The 18,240-nt window shown below is 46.1% G+C and overlaps 1 protein-coding gene and 1 pseudogene across 5 annotated transcripts in view; both read left to right on the top strand.

Annotated features, from left to right (window-relative positions):
• Positions 1–1,496: 1,496 nt before the first annotated feature.
• The window catches only part of LOC140461000 (uncharacterized), a 28,728-nt gene continuing 11,984 nt past the window's right edge, over positions 1,497–18,240 (top strand). For 2 of the 5 annotated variants that reach the window (XM_072555765.1, XM_072555761.1), the window contains exons 1-2: positions 1,497–1,582; positions 2,047–3,550. In XM_072555765.1, the coding sequence (XP_072411866.1) occupies positions 2,397–3,530 (1,134 nt within the window). In that variant the 5' untranslated portion in view covers positions 1,497–1,582; positions 2,047–2,396 and the 3' untranslated portion in view covers positions 3,531–3,550. Of the gene's footprint in view, positions 1,583–2,046; positions 3,551–12,165; positions 12,399–18,240 lie in introns of those variants that run through there. The other 3 variants (XM_072555760.1, XM_072555763.1, XM_072555762.1) reach the window with 3 other exon arrangements.
• On the top strand, positions 12,540–14,863 carry LOC140460999 (uncharacterized; annotated as a pseudogene).

Below are 18,240 nucleotides of genomic sequence, written 5' to 3'. Positions count from 1 at the left end.
CAGCGACAGCGAAGGAACAGTCAAGATAGATTGTGACTTGGAGGTGAACTTACAGGCGATAATGATCACCTGCCTGCCCTTTTCCTTTTAGGTGATGAGTTTGAAACATTCTGTCGAAGGTATCATGTGAGTGTATCTGTCGCCCCACCAAAGACGACACAGCTTATACTTCCTGAGATATTTTGTCCAGAAGTAAAAAAAAACCACGCTCACGACATTGCCTAACCAGTGTTCTGAATATCTCAGTGCTTCAGTGATACAGATCTGAAATCTTCTCCCAAAAACAACCTTTACTTCAACAGTCAAGTGCTGATGATATTCAGGTCGTGCTGAATTGAGTGACTCACACCAAATATCAAATCAAAATCTTTGACAGTTTTCCACCCGAAAATGTTTCTCCCCAGTGTCCATTAAAAGGTACTTACAAAACAAAATCACTCTCAGTCTGGGAGAGTAATTCAGAGGGGCCAAACTCTTCTCTTTGAGTTTACTCTGTGATAATCCTCCCATTCTGCTATTGTGAGGAAGATATAAGGAATCTGCAAATCCTTCAACCCTGGCAACATCCTTGTAAATCTTTTCTGAACCCTTTCAAGTTTCACAAGTGCTGGCAAATGGGACTAGATTAGGTCAGGATATCTGGTCAAAATGGACGAGTTGGACCAAAGGGTCTGTTTCCGTGCTGTATATCTCTTTTACTCTAGTCCCATTTGCCAGCATTTGGCCCAGACCCCTGTAAACCCTCCTATTCATAAAACCATCCAGATGCCTTTCAAATGTTGGAATTGAATCAGCCTCCACCACTTCCTCTGGCAGCTTATTTCCATAGGATGGCAAATTCTGGAACTCTCTACACCAGAGAATTATGAAGGCTAGACGACTGGAAGAAATGAAAGAGGATGCAGATAGATTTTTTGAATGTCAAGGTGAGGATGGCTTTGAGGATATTGCAAAAAAAAAAGTGGAGTTAAAGCCTGGGGCAGGGAGGCCTTGATCTTTTAAAATAGCTTGAGAGGATGAATGACCCAAGCCTGCTCCTATTTCTCTGTTCACTCCAACTCCCTGTGAAAGGAATTTGCAAACCCCCTCACTGTCAGTCCAGGATAGAAATTCAAAAGAGCCAAATATATTTTTTTATGGGTGGAAGCTGCTTTGCACAAATCCTCCTCTTCTAACCCGCTGTCAAAGCAGTTTCTAATTGGGGTCTTGGGGTTGGGGAGCGAGAGCATGTTCCTGTCTCAAGGTTTGGCCCTTTGTCCCTTTAAATCCCACCCTCGGTCCTTCCAGGGGCAGCGGTGCGCATGCTTCGCTCCGCGGTCCGGTCCCGCCCCTTCACTGACTCCGATTGGTTGGAGGACGAGCGTCGTCGTTCAGGTCCGCCCCCCCCCCCCTCCCCGACCTTTTGGGTCCAGCTTCCCCGTCAATCATCCAAGCACCGCCCCGTGCGGGAAAGGGGCATGCGCAGCGCGGAATTCCGCCCAGTCCGACACTGCGCACGCGCGGTCGCCATTTTAGCAGCTGCCTCAAAGTCGGGGTCGGGGGGGTATGGTCGCAACAGGAATTGCTGGAAAGACCTCGGCAGGTCTGGGCAGCATCTGTGCGGAGTAAATGTTTCGCGTCCAAGAGAGTCTTGTCTCCAGTTTGGTTTGATTTGTTACTGTCTCGTGTACTGGGGTACAGTGAAAAGTGTTGTCTCACTGTGTCAGTGCAACAGGGTGACAGAAGAGAGTGCAGGATACAGTGTTACAGCTGCAGAGAGAGAGATAAATATAAACATGAACCTTAAAGAAGTCCATTCAAAAGTCTGTTAACAGCAAGTATACAGTTGGTCAGAATGCGCTGGGAATTATTATCCAGTGTTTTATTGGGATTTCAATCCAATGGGAATGATGGCACAGAGAGAGAGAGTGTGCGCGCGTTATGGGGATTCATAACTTGGAGGGAGCCAAGGGGACAACGCGCCACAAAAAACTGTAATTGTCTGCTTGTGATTTCTCTACTTCACTGACAGTGAAGGGTTTTTTTTTTATCATCTTCTGTTAACAGGGATTACATCGTGAAACCCAAACAGAACATCAGGTCAAAGTCTGACAGAGTCACTCCATTCGTCAGGAGCTGAACATCACTGCCCTCTGATTGTGGGAGGAGAAGGAATTGTTTCTCCGGTTTGTCTGAGGGTTTAAATTTCAAACGCTGGTGGGGCTGGAAAAGCACCGGGACGCAAGTGCACCTGAGTGAGAGTGTTCCAGGGAACTGACTGTGGAAACAGCTTTCGCTAGTTACCCAGACTGAACAGACATTGCATCGTTTAAAGCAGGGGAAACTGCACGTGTTCAGTGTCTGGATAAGTATTGAACTAAACCTTCAGTCTGGAGGGACACAAAGATACTGGTACCATGGAGAAACCATGGAAATGTGTGGAGTGTGGAAAAGGATTCAGATTTCCATCCTGTCTGGAAGTTCACTGGCGCAAACACACTGGGGAGAAACCATTCGCCTGTTTTGAATGTGGGAAGATATTCACTCAGTTATCCAACTTAAATCAACACCAGAGAACTCACACTGGAGAGAAACCATTTCCCTGCCTCGAGTGCGGGAAGAGATTCACTCAGTTATCCAACTTAAATCAACATGTGAGAACTCACACTGGTGAAAAACCATTTATCTGCCCTGAATGCAAGAAGGGATTCACTCAGTTATCTAACTTAAATCAACACCTGAGAACTCACACTGGTGAAAAACCATTTATCTGCATTGAGTGTGGAAAGAGTTTTACTCAATTATCCCATTTACATCAACACCAGAGAACTCATGCTGGAGAAAATCTGTTCACCTACACTGAGCATTGGAAGACGTTCGCTCAGTTATCCCACTTAGATTCACACCATGGAGCTCTCGCAGTAGAAAAACTGTTTACCTGCTCTGAATGTGGGAAGGGATTTGCTGATTCATCCACTTTGCAAGTACACCAGAGAACTCATACAGGAGAGAAACCATTCACCTGCTTTGTGTGCGAGAAGAGTTTCACTCAATTATCCCACTTAAATCAACACCAGAGAACTCACACTGGAGAGAAACCATTTTCCTGCCCTGAGTGCAGGAAGAGATTCGCTCAGTTATCTCACTTAACTCAACACCAGAGGATTCACACTGGTGAAAAACCATTTAGCTGCCCTGAATGCAAGAAGCGATTCACTCAGTTAGCAAACTTACACCAACACCAGAGAACTCACACTGGAGAAAAACCATTCATCTGCCCTGAGTGCGGTAAGAAATTCACTCAGTTATCCAACCTGCAATCACACCGGGGAACTCACACTGGAGTAAAAGCGTTCGTCTGCTCTGACTGCGGGAAGGGATTTGCTCAGTCATCCACCTTACGTGTACACCAGCGAACTCACACCGGAGAAAAACCGTTCACTTGCCTTAAGTGTGGGAAGAGTTTCACCCAGTTATCCAACTTACAGCAACACCAGAGGACTCACTGTAAGCCGCGCATTGTCAGGAAGGTGAGATCACATCCGGAGTGAGAGAGAGAGAGAGAGTCTGAGTGAGTATATAATTTGTTGAGTTTATAGGCAGTCTTGGAATTTGGTGCAGAAGTGCTTTTTGCTTGTGTTCTGACTTGTTGTTTTGTAAGATCTTTTTAAAATGATGAATTGCAGCCCCAGGATCTGGGTCCAGCACAACACAGTGACATCACATTAAAGCCATAACGTCATTGGTTGGTGAAAGCTACTAATTTGACTATCTGTCAAAGGTTACTTGCAGATTGAAGATAAATAGGGTAAATATTTAAAGGTTACAAACTAAAAGATCAGTAGGAAATTTGTAAAACTCAAATTAAGAATGAATTAAAAAGAGATGCAGAGCCAGGTGATGTAGCTGTATGATGTGGGAGCTGGAAGACCCCATTTCGTATCACAATGACCACATCTGTGGCAAGTGCTGGTTGGTTGAGGAACTGCGGCTCAGAGTTGATGAGCTGGAGTCTGAGCTTCGAACACTATGACACATCAGGCAGGGGGAGAGAGTTACCTGGATGTTGTCTTTAGAGAAGGCTGTCACACCCCTTAGATTAATAATCTCGAATTCAGAGACAGGAGGGTGTGACCAGGAGCGAGGCAGGTAGGGGGATGCAGGAGGTAGTGCAGAAGGAGCCTCAGTCCTTGCCATATAGGTTTGAGATTCTTGTTCCCTGTGTGGATGATGAATGGCTGTATGGAGAATGAGCAAACTGAGTGCTGTGGTGCAAGTAGCTACTCAACATGGAGAAGAAAAGAAAAGTATAGTTGCAATCAAGGATTGTACAGTCAGGATTTGGAGATGCTGCTGTTGGACTGAGGTGTACAAAGCTAAAAATCACACAATACCAGGTTATAGTCCAACAGGTTTAATTGGAGACACTAACTTTTGGGTTGTGGAGTATGAGTTTGTAAGACACAGAATTTATAGCAAAAGTTTACAGTGTGATATTATTCAAATTATATATTGAAAAAGACCTGGATTGTTTCAGTCTCTCATCTGTTAGAATGACCATGTTGGTTTCAGTTCTTTCATATGTAAATGGCAAAACGTTTTTTAAAAGTTACATTCACAAGTGAACTTTAACAATTGGCGTCATGTTAGCCCAGATAATGTATAGAAGGTGTGTGCTTCCCTGTGTGAGAATGTCTATGCCCCAATGGTCAGACTGATTCTCATCTCAAAAATGGACTTACAAAATCTTACATGGACTCATGTGGTTTTTGAGCAAAGTAAAATGTAATTCTACAAGTACAGATTCACCCCACAAACTTATGTGACAACACTCCCACGCGCGCCCGCATGCCCACACACACACAAGTTTGTGAGGTGAATCTGTACTCGCAGAATTAGATTTTATTTTGCTCAAAAACTGCATGAATCCATGTAAGATTCTGTAAATCCTTTTTTTAGTTTAAAATCAGTCTGACCACTGAGCAACAGACAGTCTCACACAGAGAAGCTCACACCTTCGATACATTATCTGGGCTAACATGACACCAATTGCTAAAGTTCACTTGAGAATGTAGCTTTTAAAAAACTTTTTGCCATTTACATATGGAAGAACTGAAACCAACATGGTCATTCTAACAAATGAGAGACTTAACAAACAACCCAGGTCTTTTTCAATACATAATTTCACTTTCATCACACTGTAAATTTTTGCTATAAATTCTGCGTCTTACAATCTTATACTCCTACAACTACCTGATGAAGGAGCAGCGCTCCAAAAGCTAGTGCTTCCAAATGAACCTGTTGGAATATAACCTGGTGTTGTGTCATTTGTAACTTTGTATAGTCAGGAGAATAGATATTGTTCTATGTGGGCATGACCAAGAGTCCTGAAGGCTGTGTTACCTGCGTTCCAGATATCTCATCTGGGCTATGGAGGGAATGGGAGGGGAAAGATCCAATTATCATGGTCTATTCTGACGATAGAGGTCAAGAGAGGAAAGAGATTCAGCTGAGGGAAGTAAAATGTAATTCTACAAGTACAGATTCACCCCACAAACTTTGGGGGCTAGTTTGAAAAGCGAAACAAAAAGTAATCTCTGGATTACTAACTGAGCCGCAAGCTAATTGGCACAGTCTCTGCAAGATTAAAGAGGTAAAGGTGTGGCTCAAAGATCAGTGTGGGAAAAACAGGTTCATATTTCATGGGCAGTTGGCGCCAGTACTGGGAAAAGGGAGAGCTGTTCTGATGAGCGAGGTCCACCGGATCAGACTGGGATCAGAGTCCTTGTAAATTGCACCACTTCGGGTCAAGCGTGAGGCTTTAACTAAATAGTGGGGTGTGGGTACACTTCCATGGAAAATTAAGGAAAAAGTTAATGGTGGAGAGGGCTCAGCAGAGGTTATGGAAGTTTCCAGAACAAGTCATGGGACTGAGAGTATAGAAAGGATTTGGAATCTAACTTCAGGCCCAGCAGATAAAGCGGCAACTATGAGAAGGGAGGCAGGCAGTGTAGGACTGAGGGTGTTGTACCTGTATACTAAACAAGGTAAGTGAGGTTGTAGCGCAGATTGACATTGACAGGTGATTTTGTGAGTGTCACAGAGACATGACTCCAAAAGGATCAGGGCTGGGAACTAAATATCCAAGAAGACACATCCTATGGAAAGGATATGCAAATACGCAGAGCGGGCTTGATCGTAAGAAATAAAATCAATAGGAAGATGTGATAGAGACTTGGAGGGCATGGAATCTGTGTGGATAGACTTATAGTGTCGAAGAGTCCTACAGCACAGAGACAGACAATTTTGGCTCAAACTGGTCCATGCTCGCTCACCCCATTTCCTAGCAGTTGGCCCATATCCTTTGAAACCTTTCCAATCCATGTTTTTGTCCAAGTGCCTTTTAAATATTGTTAATATACCCGCTTCAACCACTTTTGCTGGCAGCTCGTTCCATGTGCATTTCACTGTGTAAAGAATTTGGTGCATTCACCCTATCCAGGCCTCTCATGATCTGATACACTTCTAAAAGTGCCCCTCCTCCAAGTCTCCTACACTCGAAACAAAAAAGTCCTAGCTTGTCCAACCTCTCCCTAAAACTCAGACTATTGAGTCCTTGGAAATTTCTCCTGTACTCTTTCCAGTTTAACAACATCCTTCCTATAGCAATGTGACCAAAACTGTACACAATACTCGCTAACATTTTGTCCAACTGCAACATAACTTCCCAACTTCTATACTCCGTGCCCTGACTGATGAAGGCCAGTGTGCCTAAAGCCTTCTTCACTGCCTTATCTACCTGTGACTCCACTTTCAGAGAACTGTCCACCTGAACTCCAAGATCCCTCTGTTCCACTACACTCCTTAAGGCCCTACCATGAAACTTGTATCTTGATTTGACTTTCCTCACACTTATCTATATTAAACTCTATTTGCCATTTCTCGGCCCATTTCCCCAGCTGATCAAGGTCCAGCTGCAATTTCTGATAACTTTTCTCATTGTCCACAATACCGCTTATTTTACTGTCATCTGCAAACTTACTAATTATGCCTTGTACATTCTCATTCAAATCATTGCTATAGATGACAAACAGTATTGGACCCAGCATCGACCCCTGAGGCACTCCACTAGTCACAGGCCTCTAGTCTGACAAGCATCCTTTCACTATTAACCTCTGCTTCCTACCGTCAATCCAACTGTGTATCCAATTTGCCAGCTCGCCTTGAATTCCATGCGATCTAATATTCCAGAGCAGCCTACTATGCAGAACCTTCTCAAAGGCCTTACTGAAACCGATATACACTATATCTACCGCCCTGCCCTCGTCAACCTTCCTGGTCACTTCATCAAAGAACTGTAATAAATTTGTGAGGCATGATCTCCCGCTCACAAAGCCATGCTGACTATTCTTAATCAAACCCTGTCTTTCCAAATGCATGTATAACTTATCTCAGAATCTTCTCAAACAGATGTTGAACTTACTGGTCTGTAGTTCCTGGGTTTTTCTTTGCAGCCCTTCAATAATGGCACAACATTCACTACCCTCCAGTCTTCCAGGACCGCACTTGTGGGTCACGACAATGCAAAAGTATCAGCCAGATCCCCTGCAATTACTTCTCGAGCCCCTTGCAGTGTTCTTGCATATATCTGGTCAGCATCAAGATATTTATCCACCTTCATACATTCTAATACATCCAACGCCATCTCTACTGTGATATTGACTGTCCCCAAGGGATGACCACTAACTTCATCAAGTCTTCATGTCTTCCTCCATGGTAAACACAGAGGAGATATATTCATTCAGGACCTCGCCCATCTCCTGTGCTTCTGCAAATACGTGTCCAGTTTGGCCCTATTCTCTCTCTTGTTATTCTTTTTCATTTAATGTACCTTAAAAAACCTTTATGGATTCACCCTAATCTTCCCAGTCAAGGCTATCTCGTGACGCCTTTTTGCCTTCCTGATTTCCTTCTTCAATAAACTCCTGTATCCGCTATATTCCTCCAGAGATTCCCTTGATCCTGGCTGCCTGTACCTGAGCCATACCTCCTCTTTCTGGCCAAAGCCTCAACATCTCTTGTCATCCAGGATTTCCTATTCATGTCAACCTTGCCTTTCACCTTCAATGTCTTGAACTCTCACTGTCTCACTTTTTTTAAAGGCCTCCCCTTCGCCTGCAAACAAACTGTTCCAATCAACTTGAATCGCTTGAGGAATTGCAAAGGAAAAACAACTCTGAAGAGTGTTATGTACAGGCTGCTAGCAGCAGTCAGGATGTTGGACGGAAGATAAATCAGGACATTGAAAAAGGCATGGAAGAAAGACACTTAGAAAATTCATGGGGGACATGGATGGGCAGGGAGATTGGGACAGTAAGGTTGGGAGTGGATCAGAGTCAAAAAAATGTGGCGCTGCAAAGGCACAGTTGGTCAGGCTTAGCAGCCTGAATGGCTGTGGTTTTCCACCACCACACGTTTTGACTCTGATCTCCAGCATCTGCAGTCTTCACTTTCTCCAGGCTGGTAGTGGATCCAAAGAAAAGGAATTTGTGGAATGTCCATGGGATTTCTTTTCAAGCAGCTTGAGATAGACTTGACTGGGGAACAGGCAGTTCTGGAGTTGGTGATGTGTTGTGAAACAGCCTTTATTAGGCAGCTTGATGTGGATAACCTGTTCGGGGGCAGTGACTATTTATTCTTAGAATTCACCCTGCAGGTTGAGAGGAGAGGCTTGAATCAAATGAACCGATATTACAATTGACTAAAGGAAACTACAGAGCGATGGGAACAGAGCTGGCCAGTATTGATTGAATTGGAAATATAGTGGGGAGATGGTGGAGAACAGTGACAGGAGTTTCTGGGGATAACTCAGGACGCACATTTATCCCAAGTGCCGCTCAGACACTGAATTAATCACGTGGACAGACACAAAGTGGATCCATAATGAGATAAATGTTTTGTGAAGTGATTGCAATAACCTCTCCCTGCCCCCGAGCTACAGGTAATACAGAGACTTCTGACACAGTTTGTTTTATGTAAGGCAGGAATAACCATTCATTCCTAACAAAAAGCACCAGACAATATTCTAGGAATGGTGATGATACAACTTCTTAAAGCCACGAGCTAACAACCCGCACTGTGAGCACAAACTCCCCCTTTTTCCCCCAAGGCGGTACTTCAACTTGGCAGATGAGACAAAAGGTTGGTAGTGGAGGTTAGATGTCAGGTTAAAGACAGAGAGGTGGTGAGCTATGTGGCTGGATTCAGAGTGTTTGAGTCTCAGGCTAGCAGTTGCGACTTCCAATTGTGCAGCTCCCAAATCATTGATATAGGTAACAAACAATAGTGGACCCAGTACCGATCCCTGAGGCACTCCACTAATCACATGTCTCCAGTCCGACGAGCATCCTTCTACTATTACCCTCAGCTTCCTATCACCAAGCCAATTGTGTTATCAACTAGCTGTCGCTAACCCCCCCCCCCCCCCCCCCCAACCCGAGCAGCTCTACGATATTTTGGTGAAGAAAGAGCTGAAAGCTTTGGAAGAGTTACTGAGCTGGTTTGGTTCCTTACTCTGGCAATGTCCTCGTGGTAGCAGAGGATGCGCACGATACAGCTCCTTGTCAAAAACAGTCTTCCAGTTCACAGTGATCTGTTGTTTCTTCAAGCAGCGCCCCTGTTTGTTCCCGAGTAATCAGGCATTCACAGTGTGTCTCCTCTCTGGGAGCAATCCTTTCACGGACCTCGCTGCCGAAGGTCTAGCCATCGACACCTCACACTGGGCTGGGAAATGAGGCTAAGCAGCAGCCAATCCTGATCCATGCTGATCCTGCCATTGCCAAGGTTGATTTCCCCAGCGCTGGAGACTGTGAGGGTGCTGATTATGTCATGAACCTTTATCGAGAATCCCAGTCTTTTCTGACAACTTCTTAAAAAAAATTTTAATGTAAGTGATTCGTAGAAGGAAAAGTTTGCACATTCTCCCTGTGACTGCGTGGGTTTCCTCCAGGTGCTCCAGTTCCACCCACAGTCCAAAGATATGCATGTTAGGGTGAATTGGCCATGCTAAATTGTCCATAGTGTTCAGGGATAGTGTGGGCTAGGTGCATTAGTGAGGGGTAAATGTAGAGTAAGAGGGTAGGGGAATGGGTTACTCTTTTTGGAGGGTCGGTGTGGACTTATTCGGCCAAAGGGCCTATTTCCACGCTGTAGGGATTCTATGATTGGATTCTATGAACACGGCAGGTCAGGCAGCATCAACTTCCCACACCTCCACCCTCGAACCTCGCCCCTCCAACCGCAACAAGGACAAATCCCCCCATTCCTCACCTTCCACCTCACCAGAGAGGGTGTTCCCTCCCCACCGTTATCCGCTTTCCATAAAGATCATTTCCTCCGTGACTCCCTCCTCAGGTATACACACACACACACACACCCCACCTCCCTCCTGGCACCTTCCCTTGTCATCGCAGGAATCGCAAAACCTGCACCCAAATCGCCTCCATCCAAGGCCCCAAAGGAGCCTTTTGCATCCATCAAAATTTCACCTGCACTTCCAAACGTCATTTACTGTATGTGCTGCTCTCGATGTGGTCTCCTCTACACTGGGGAGACAGGACACGTACTCACAGAGCGCTTCAGAGAACATCTCCGGGACACCCGCACCAACCAACCCCACCGCCCTGTGGCCGAATACTTTAACTTCCCCTCCCACTCCGCCGAGGATATGCAGGTCCTGGGCAGCCTCCATCGTCACTCCCTAATCTCACACCCCCCCCCCCCCCCCCGGTAAGAACACCTTATCTTTTGCCTCTGGACCCTCCAACTGCACGGCATCAAAGTAGATTTCACCGGTTTCCTCATTTCTCCCCCCCCCCCACCCTCACCACCTTATTCCAGTTCCAACCTTCCAACACAGCATCACCCTCATGACCTGTCCTACTTGTCCATCTTCCTTCTCACTTATCTGCTCCACCCTCCTCTCCGACCTATTACCATTACCCCCCACCTCCATCTACCTATTGCACTCTCAGCTACATTCCCCACCCCACCCCCTCCCATTTCTCTCCCCACCCCCTTGGCTCACAGCCTCATTCCTGACGAAGGGCTTTTGTCCAAATCATCGATTTTCCTGCTCCTGGGATGCTGCCTGACCTGCTGTGCTTTTCCAGCACCACATTCTCGACTCTAATCTACAGTCCTCACTTTTGCCTAGTTGCTTTTTAAACTTTGTCCACCCCAGTCCAACACCAGCAACCATTAGTGTAGATACCTCAAAATAGAGTACACTGTCGCAGGACAATGGGACTCTTATTTAACACAAAGGAGGGAAGAAAATTTTCCTCTTGAGAGTAAAGAATGCCTGGAATTGTCTACCCAGAGAATAGCGGGACTACATGATTGAAAGAAATCCATTTTTGAATGTCGGTGTTGAAGTCATAAGAGCAGCTTGCACAAAAGAGAAGCTGAGGCCTGTGGCAAATGAGCCTTGATCTTTTAAAATAGCTTGAGAGGATGAATGGACCACGCCTGCTCCTATTTTTACCCTATCCTATTTCTTATTGTTTATTGCAAAGGAATTTCCAAACTCCTCACTGTTAGTGCAGGATAGAAATTCAGAGAGGAAAGTAACTGTGCATAAATCCTACCCTTCTAACCTGCTGTCAAAGCAAGTTGCAGTTTCTAATTGGGGTCTTGGGGTTGAGGAGCATGTTCCTGTCTCAAGGTTCCGCCCCTTTGTCCCTTTCAATCCCACCCTCCGTCCTTCCAGCTCCAGCGCCGGCGATGCGCATGCCTCGCTCCGCGGTCCCGTCCCGCTCCTTAGTTGACTCCGATTGGTTGGAGGACCGGCTGTGCCGCACGGTCCTCCAGGCCCGCCCCCTCCTCTTCGAATGTGTCAATGACTGGCTCGGTGCAAGTTCGCGCATGCGTGGCACGGATTTCATCCCGGAACTGCGGTGCACACGTGCGGCCGCCATTTCAGGAACTGCTTCTTAAGCAGAATCAGGGTCTTGTCTGCAGCTGTGTAACCATTAGTCAGAATGAGTTGAAGATAATTACCCTATATTTTACCCAGGAATGAGGGAACGAGGGTTTGCAATTTTGTGGGAGCAAGAGAGGAAAATCCTCCACAGAAACTGGAATTGTCTGTTTTAACGATACCTCTGCTTTACTGACACTGAACAGTTTGGTCGCAGGGACTACAAGAGGAGGGCTCACATCGAGGAAGCTCAAAAGAAACATCAGGTGAAGATCTGACGGAGTCACTCCATTCATCAGGTGCTGAATATCACTGCCCTCTGACTGTGGACAGGGGAATCTTTGTCTGTTTTGTCTTGAGGGGAAAGATTTCAAACATCAATGTGACTGGAAAAGCACTGAGACACGCACGCCTGAATGTGAGTGTACCAGTGAATTAAGTGACTGCGCAAAGACCCTTAACCAGTCGCACAGATTGAAGCAATATTGCACCATTTGGAGGAGGAGCTGTACACGTTTTTTCTGTCTGGATAAGGATTGAGCTGATCCTTCAATCTGGAGTGTCGCAAAGATCCTGGCACCATGGAGAAACTGTGTAAATGCATGGAGTGCGGGAAAGGATTCAGATTTCCATCCAGGCTGGACGTACATCGACGCAAACAGACTGATTTTGCTGCTCGTTGGATGCTGCCTGAACTGCTGTGCTCTTCCAGGACCACTAATCCAGTATTTGGTTTTCAGCATCTGCAGTCATTGTTTTTACCTGGGGAGAAACCGTTTACCTGCTCCAAGTGTGACAAAGGATTTGCTTGTTTATCCAGCTTCAAGGTGCACCAGAAACGTCATGCTGGGGCAAAGTCGTTCATCTGCACCACATGTGGGAAGAGGTTCGTTAATTCTTCTGATTTACACGTGCATGAGAAAGTTCACACTGGGGCGAAACCATTCCCCTGTTCTGATTGTGGGAAGGCATTTGTTCAGTTATCCAAATTACAGCAACACCAGCGAATGCACGTAGGGGAAAAACCATTCACTTGCTCTGACTGTGGGAAAGGATTCAGTCAGTCATCTAACTTACATGTACACCAACAAATTCACACGGGAGAAAAACCATTTGCTTGCCCTGAGTGTGGAAAGAGTTTCACTCAGTCATCCCACTTAGGTTCACACCAGAGGATTCACTCTGGTGAAAAATCATTCACTTGCCCTGAATGTGGGAAGAGATTCACTCAGTCAGCAAACTTATATTCACACCAGAAAATTCATACTGGAGAGAAGCCATTCCCCTGTCCTGATTGTGATAAGTGGTTCATTCGGTTATGCAACTTGCACCAACACCAGGGAACTCGCAGCAGAGAAAAGCCATTCACCTGCACTGAGTGCAGGAGGGGATTTGTTCAGTCTTCCACGTTATGTGTGCACCAGAAAACTCACACTGGAGAGAAACCGTTTACCTGCTCTGACTGTGGGAAGAGATTCGCTAAGTCATCCAGTTTACTTAGGCATCAGAGAACTTACACTGGTGAAAAGCCCTTGACCTGCGCTGAACGTGGAAAGTGATTCACTCACTTAACACACTTGCATCGTCATCAGAGAACTCCCATCGGTGAAAAACCATTCACCTGGTCCTGACTGCAGAAAGAAGTTCGCTCAATTAACAAACTTAGATCAGCATCAGAGAACTCACACTGGAGGAAAACCATTTCCCTGTCCTGAATGCGGGAAGAGATTCACTCGGTTATCCAACTTAAACCAACACCTGGGGACTCACACTGGAGAAATGCTATTCGCCCGCTCTGAACGTGGGAAGGGGTTTGCTCCGTCTTCCAGGTTATCTGAGCACCAGAGAATTCACATCGGAGAGAAACTTCACCTGCTCGAGCTGCGGGAATGGATTTGCTCAGTTATCCCACTTATATCAACAACAGCGAACCCACACTGGCGAAAAACCGTACACCTGTACTGAATGCGGGAAGGGGTTCAGTCAGTTAGCAAACTTAAAGTCACACCAGAGAACCCACACTGGAGAAAAACCATAAACCTGTTTTGACTGCAGGAAGGGATTCGCTCAGTTTTCCAACTTAAACACCAGAGAACTCATACTGGAGAGAAACCATTCACTTGCCCAGAGTGTGGGAAGAAATTCGCTCAGTTATCCAACTTAGAATCACACCAGAGAACTCTCACTGGAGAAAGACCGTTCCCCTGTCCTGTGTGTGGGAAGAGATTCACTCGGTTATCCAACTTACATCAACACCAGGGAAGTCACAGCAGAGGAAAAACATTCACCTGCTCGGACTGCGGGAAGCGATTCAGTAACTCCTCCAGTTTACTTCAGCACCAGAGAACTCACGCTGGTGAGAAACTGTTTACCCGTCTGACCACAGGAAGGGATTTGGTCAGTTATCCCAATTGCAGCAGCACCAGAAAACCCGTGCTGGAGAGAAACCATTCACCTACTCTGTGCGTGGAAAGAGATTTGCTCTGTCTTCCAGGTTACGTCAACATCAGACAACTCTCACTGGAGAGAAACTGTTTACCCACTCTGATCACAGGAAGGGTTTTGGTCAGTTATTCCAATTGCAGCAACACCAGAGAACTCTCACTGGAAAGAAACTGTTCCCCTGTCCTGAGTGTGGGAAGAGATTCATTAATTCATCCACTTTCCTTAGGCACCAGAGGACTCTCACTGGAGAGAAACCCTTCACTTGTCCTGAGTGCGGATAGGGATTTGCTCAGTTAACACACTTACATCAAGATCAGAGAATCCACTCTGGAGAGAAACCATTCGCCCGCTCTGAATGCGGGAAGAGGTTGTCAGTTAACGAACTTAAAGTCACACCAACAAACACTCACTGGAGAGAAACTGTACACCTGCTCTGACTGTGGGAAAACATTCACTCAGTTATCCCACTTACATTCACACCAGAGGACTCACACTGGGGAGAAACCATTCACTTGTCCTGAATGCAGGAAGGGATTCAGTCAATTAGGGAACTTGCGTTCCCACCAGAGAACTCACACTGGAGAAAAGTCATTCACCTGCTCTGACCGCGGGAAGGGATTCACTCAGTCATCCAAGTTACGTGTACACCAGCGAACCCATACTGGAGACAAACCGTTCGCCTGCCCGGAGCGCAAGAAGAGTTTCGCTCAGTTACCTCACATGCGTTCCCACCGGAGAACTCGCGGGAAACTGCACACTATCAGGAAGGGGAGATCACATCCGGAGTGAGAGAGAGAGAGCCTGAGTGAGTACACAGTTTGGGGAAATTGTGGGCAGTGTCGGAATGTGGTACAGAGGGCCGGAGATGCTTTTTGCTTGTGCCTTGGCTCGTTGTTTGTAAGGTCTTTTTTAAAATGATCGATTGAAGCCCAGAGTCGGGGCCCAGCACAACGTACAGAGTGTCGTCACAGAAAAGCCATGACTTCATTGGTTGGTGAAAGCTACGAATTTGTCTGCCTGTCATTGGTTACTTTCAGGTTGAAGTTAAATGAGGGAAATGGGTTCCAAAGTAAAACATCAAAAGGACGTTTTTTTAAAAAATCAAATTAAAAACTAAGTAGATAATATGGAGATGAAAAGCCCCTTAATGTATTGTTTCTGTATGGTGTGGGAACTGGTGGCTCCTTTTAGTGGTCCGTCGTGACCCCGTCTGGAGCGGGTGTTGGTTGCTTGAGGAAGAGTAGCTCAGGTTTGATGAGCTGGAGTCTGAGCTTCGAATGCTGCGACACATCAGAGAGAGTGACCTGGATGCTATGTTTCAGGAGGCAACGCTCCCCTTGGATTAATGACTTCGAATTCAGTCAGTGGTCAGAGACCGGAGGGTCTGACTGTGAGCGAGGCAGGTAGAGGCATAGTACCAAGGAGCCCCCCCCCCGCCCCCGGCAAGCAGGTTTGGGATTCTTGCTCCCTGTGCGGATGCGAGGATGGGCTGTAAGGAGGATGTGCAAACTGATCATAGCGTGGCGGTGCAAGGCATGATTCAAGCTAGGGAAGAAAAGAGAAATGTAGTTGTCATCAGGGATTGTACAGTCAGGGGAATAGACACAGTCCAGGATCAAGAGTCCTAAAGCTTTGTTTCCGCCTGGTGCTTGGGTTGAGGCGATCTTATCTGAGCTTGAGAGAAACTTGTGGAGTGGGAGCAGAAAGATCCAGTTGTCGAGGTCCACAAAAATACCAACACTGTAGGGAGAAAGAGGGAAGAGGTTCTGCTGAGGGAATATGAGGCGTTAGGAGCTTAAAGAAAACCAAAAGGTAGCAATCTCTGGATTACTAACTGAGCTAATCTGTACAGTGTCAACAAGCTTTAAGAGGGAAGCCCGTGGCTCCCAAGATCAGTGTGGAGAAGATGGTTTGAAATTAATGGGAAATTAGGCACCAGTACTGGGGAAGGAGAGAGCTGTTCCAGTGAGACAGACTACACCTGGATCAGAGTCCTTACAAATTGCCTAACTTGGGCTGTGGATAAGGCTTTAACCAAACACTGAGGCGTGGGTTCAATTGCATGGAAAATTAAGGAAAACGTTAAAGGTGAGGAGGGTGCAGCAGAGGTTATAGAAGTTTCCAGATATTAGGATAGAGAGTATGGAAAGGATCAAGAACTGAACTTCAGGCCCTAGTGGATCAGGGGGCAACTATGAGAAGGGAGGCAGTTAATGCAGGACTTGAGGATGTTGTACTCAGATGCATGCAGCATACGAAACAAGGTAAATGAGGTTGTAACGTAGATTGACATTGACAGCTATGATTTTGTGAGTATCACAGGGATGTTGCTCAACAGGATCAAGGCTAGAAACAAAATATCTAAGGATATGTGTTTGATGGAAAGGACATAGTCTTTACCCTGGGATCGGGGAGTCCAGAACTAGAGGGCATAGGTTTAGGGTGAGAGGGGAAAGATATAAAAGAGACCTAAGGGGCAATGTTTTCATGCAGAGGGTGGTATGTGTATGGAATGAGCTGCCAGAGGATGTGGTGAAGACTGGTACAATTACAACAGTTAACAGGCATCTGGATGGGTATATGAATGGAAGGATTTAGAGGGATATGAGCCAAATGCTGGCAAATGGGACTAGATTAATTTAGGATATCTGGTCAGCATGGACGCGTTGGACTGAAGGATCTGTTTCCATGCTGTACATCTCTGTGACACTGACTAAGTGATATAGACTTGGAAGGCTTGGAATCTGTGTGGGCAGAATTGAGGAACTGCAAAGGAAAAAGGACCCTGATGAGAATTATATCCAGGCCTCCCAGCCGTAGTCAGGATGTGGGGCAGATAATAAATCAGTAGATTCAAAAGGCATGTAAGAACGACGCTATTACAATAATCTTGGGGGACAGATATGCAAAGGTAGACTGGGAAAATCAGGTTGGTACTGGATCACAAGACAAGGAATTTGTGGAATGTCGATGGGAATATCTTTGGAGTAGCTAGTGGTAGGGCCCATGAAGGAGCAGGCAATTCTGGATTTGGTGATGTGTAGTGAAGCAGTCCTGATTAGGTAGCTGATCGTGAATGAACCCTTCAGAGGCTGTAACTGTTCTCGGAATAACTATTTGTTCCTGACGAAACAGCACCAGGCAAAATTCTGGGAATGGTGCTGAGGCAATTGCGCTAAAAACCTGGAATATTAGCCCAAATTCCCTGTTTGTCCCCAAGCTGGTATTTCAGCCTGTGATACAAGACAAAAGGTCGGTCGTGGAGGTTAGCTGTCAGGTTAAAGGTAGAAAGAGAGTGAGAGAGGTGGTGAGCTGTGTGGCTGTGTTCGGTGTGTTTGAGTGATGTGCCATCAGTCCCGATGTGCTAAACCCCTCTGAGCAGATTTGCAATGGTTTGGCGGGGAAAGAGCTGAAATCTTTCAGAGTCACCAAGTTGGGTTATATTGTGATTGGAATGAGGTTGACATTGTTGACTAATATAATGAGGCAACTGGAATCTCCTCAGCTCGGAGGATTGACTCTGAGCTAGCTAGCCACTGCCTGTACCGTACGCAAGTAAATAAATGGTGGATTGCTGATAGAATACTAGGCTCTGTGCACTTCTTTCAGGTTGGTTCCTTTTTAGATTACATTAGATTCCTTATGCAGGAAGCAGGCCCTTCGGCCCAACAAGTCCACACCGACCCTCCGAAGAGCAACCCACCCAGACCCATTCCCCTACATTTACTCCTTCACCTAACAGTACGGGCAATTTAGCATGGTCAATTCACCTGACATGCACATCTTTTGGAGTGTGGGAGGAAACCGGAGCACCAGGAGGAAACCCACGCAGACAC

This window comes from Chiloscyllium punctatum, chromosome 36, assembly GCF_047496795.1.
Source record: "Chiloscyllium punctatum isolate Juve2018m chromosome 36, sChiPun1.3, whole genome shotgun sequence".
NCBI lineage: Eukaryota > Metazoa > Chordata > Chondrichthyes > Orectolobiformes > Hemiscylliidae > Chiloscyllium > Chiloscyllium punctatum.
This window is presented reverse-complemented; position numbering and strand designations above follow the sequence as displayed.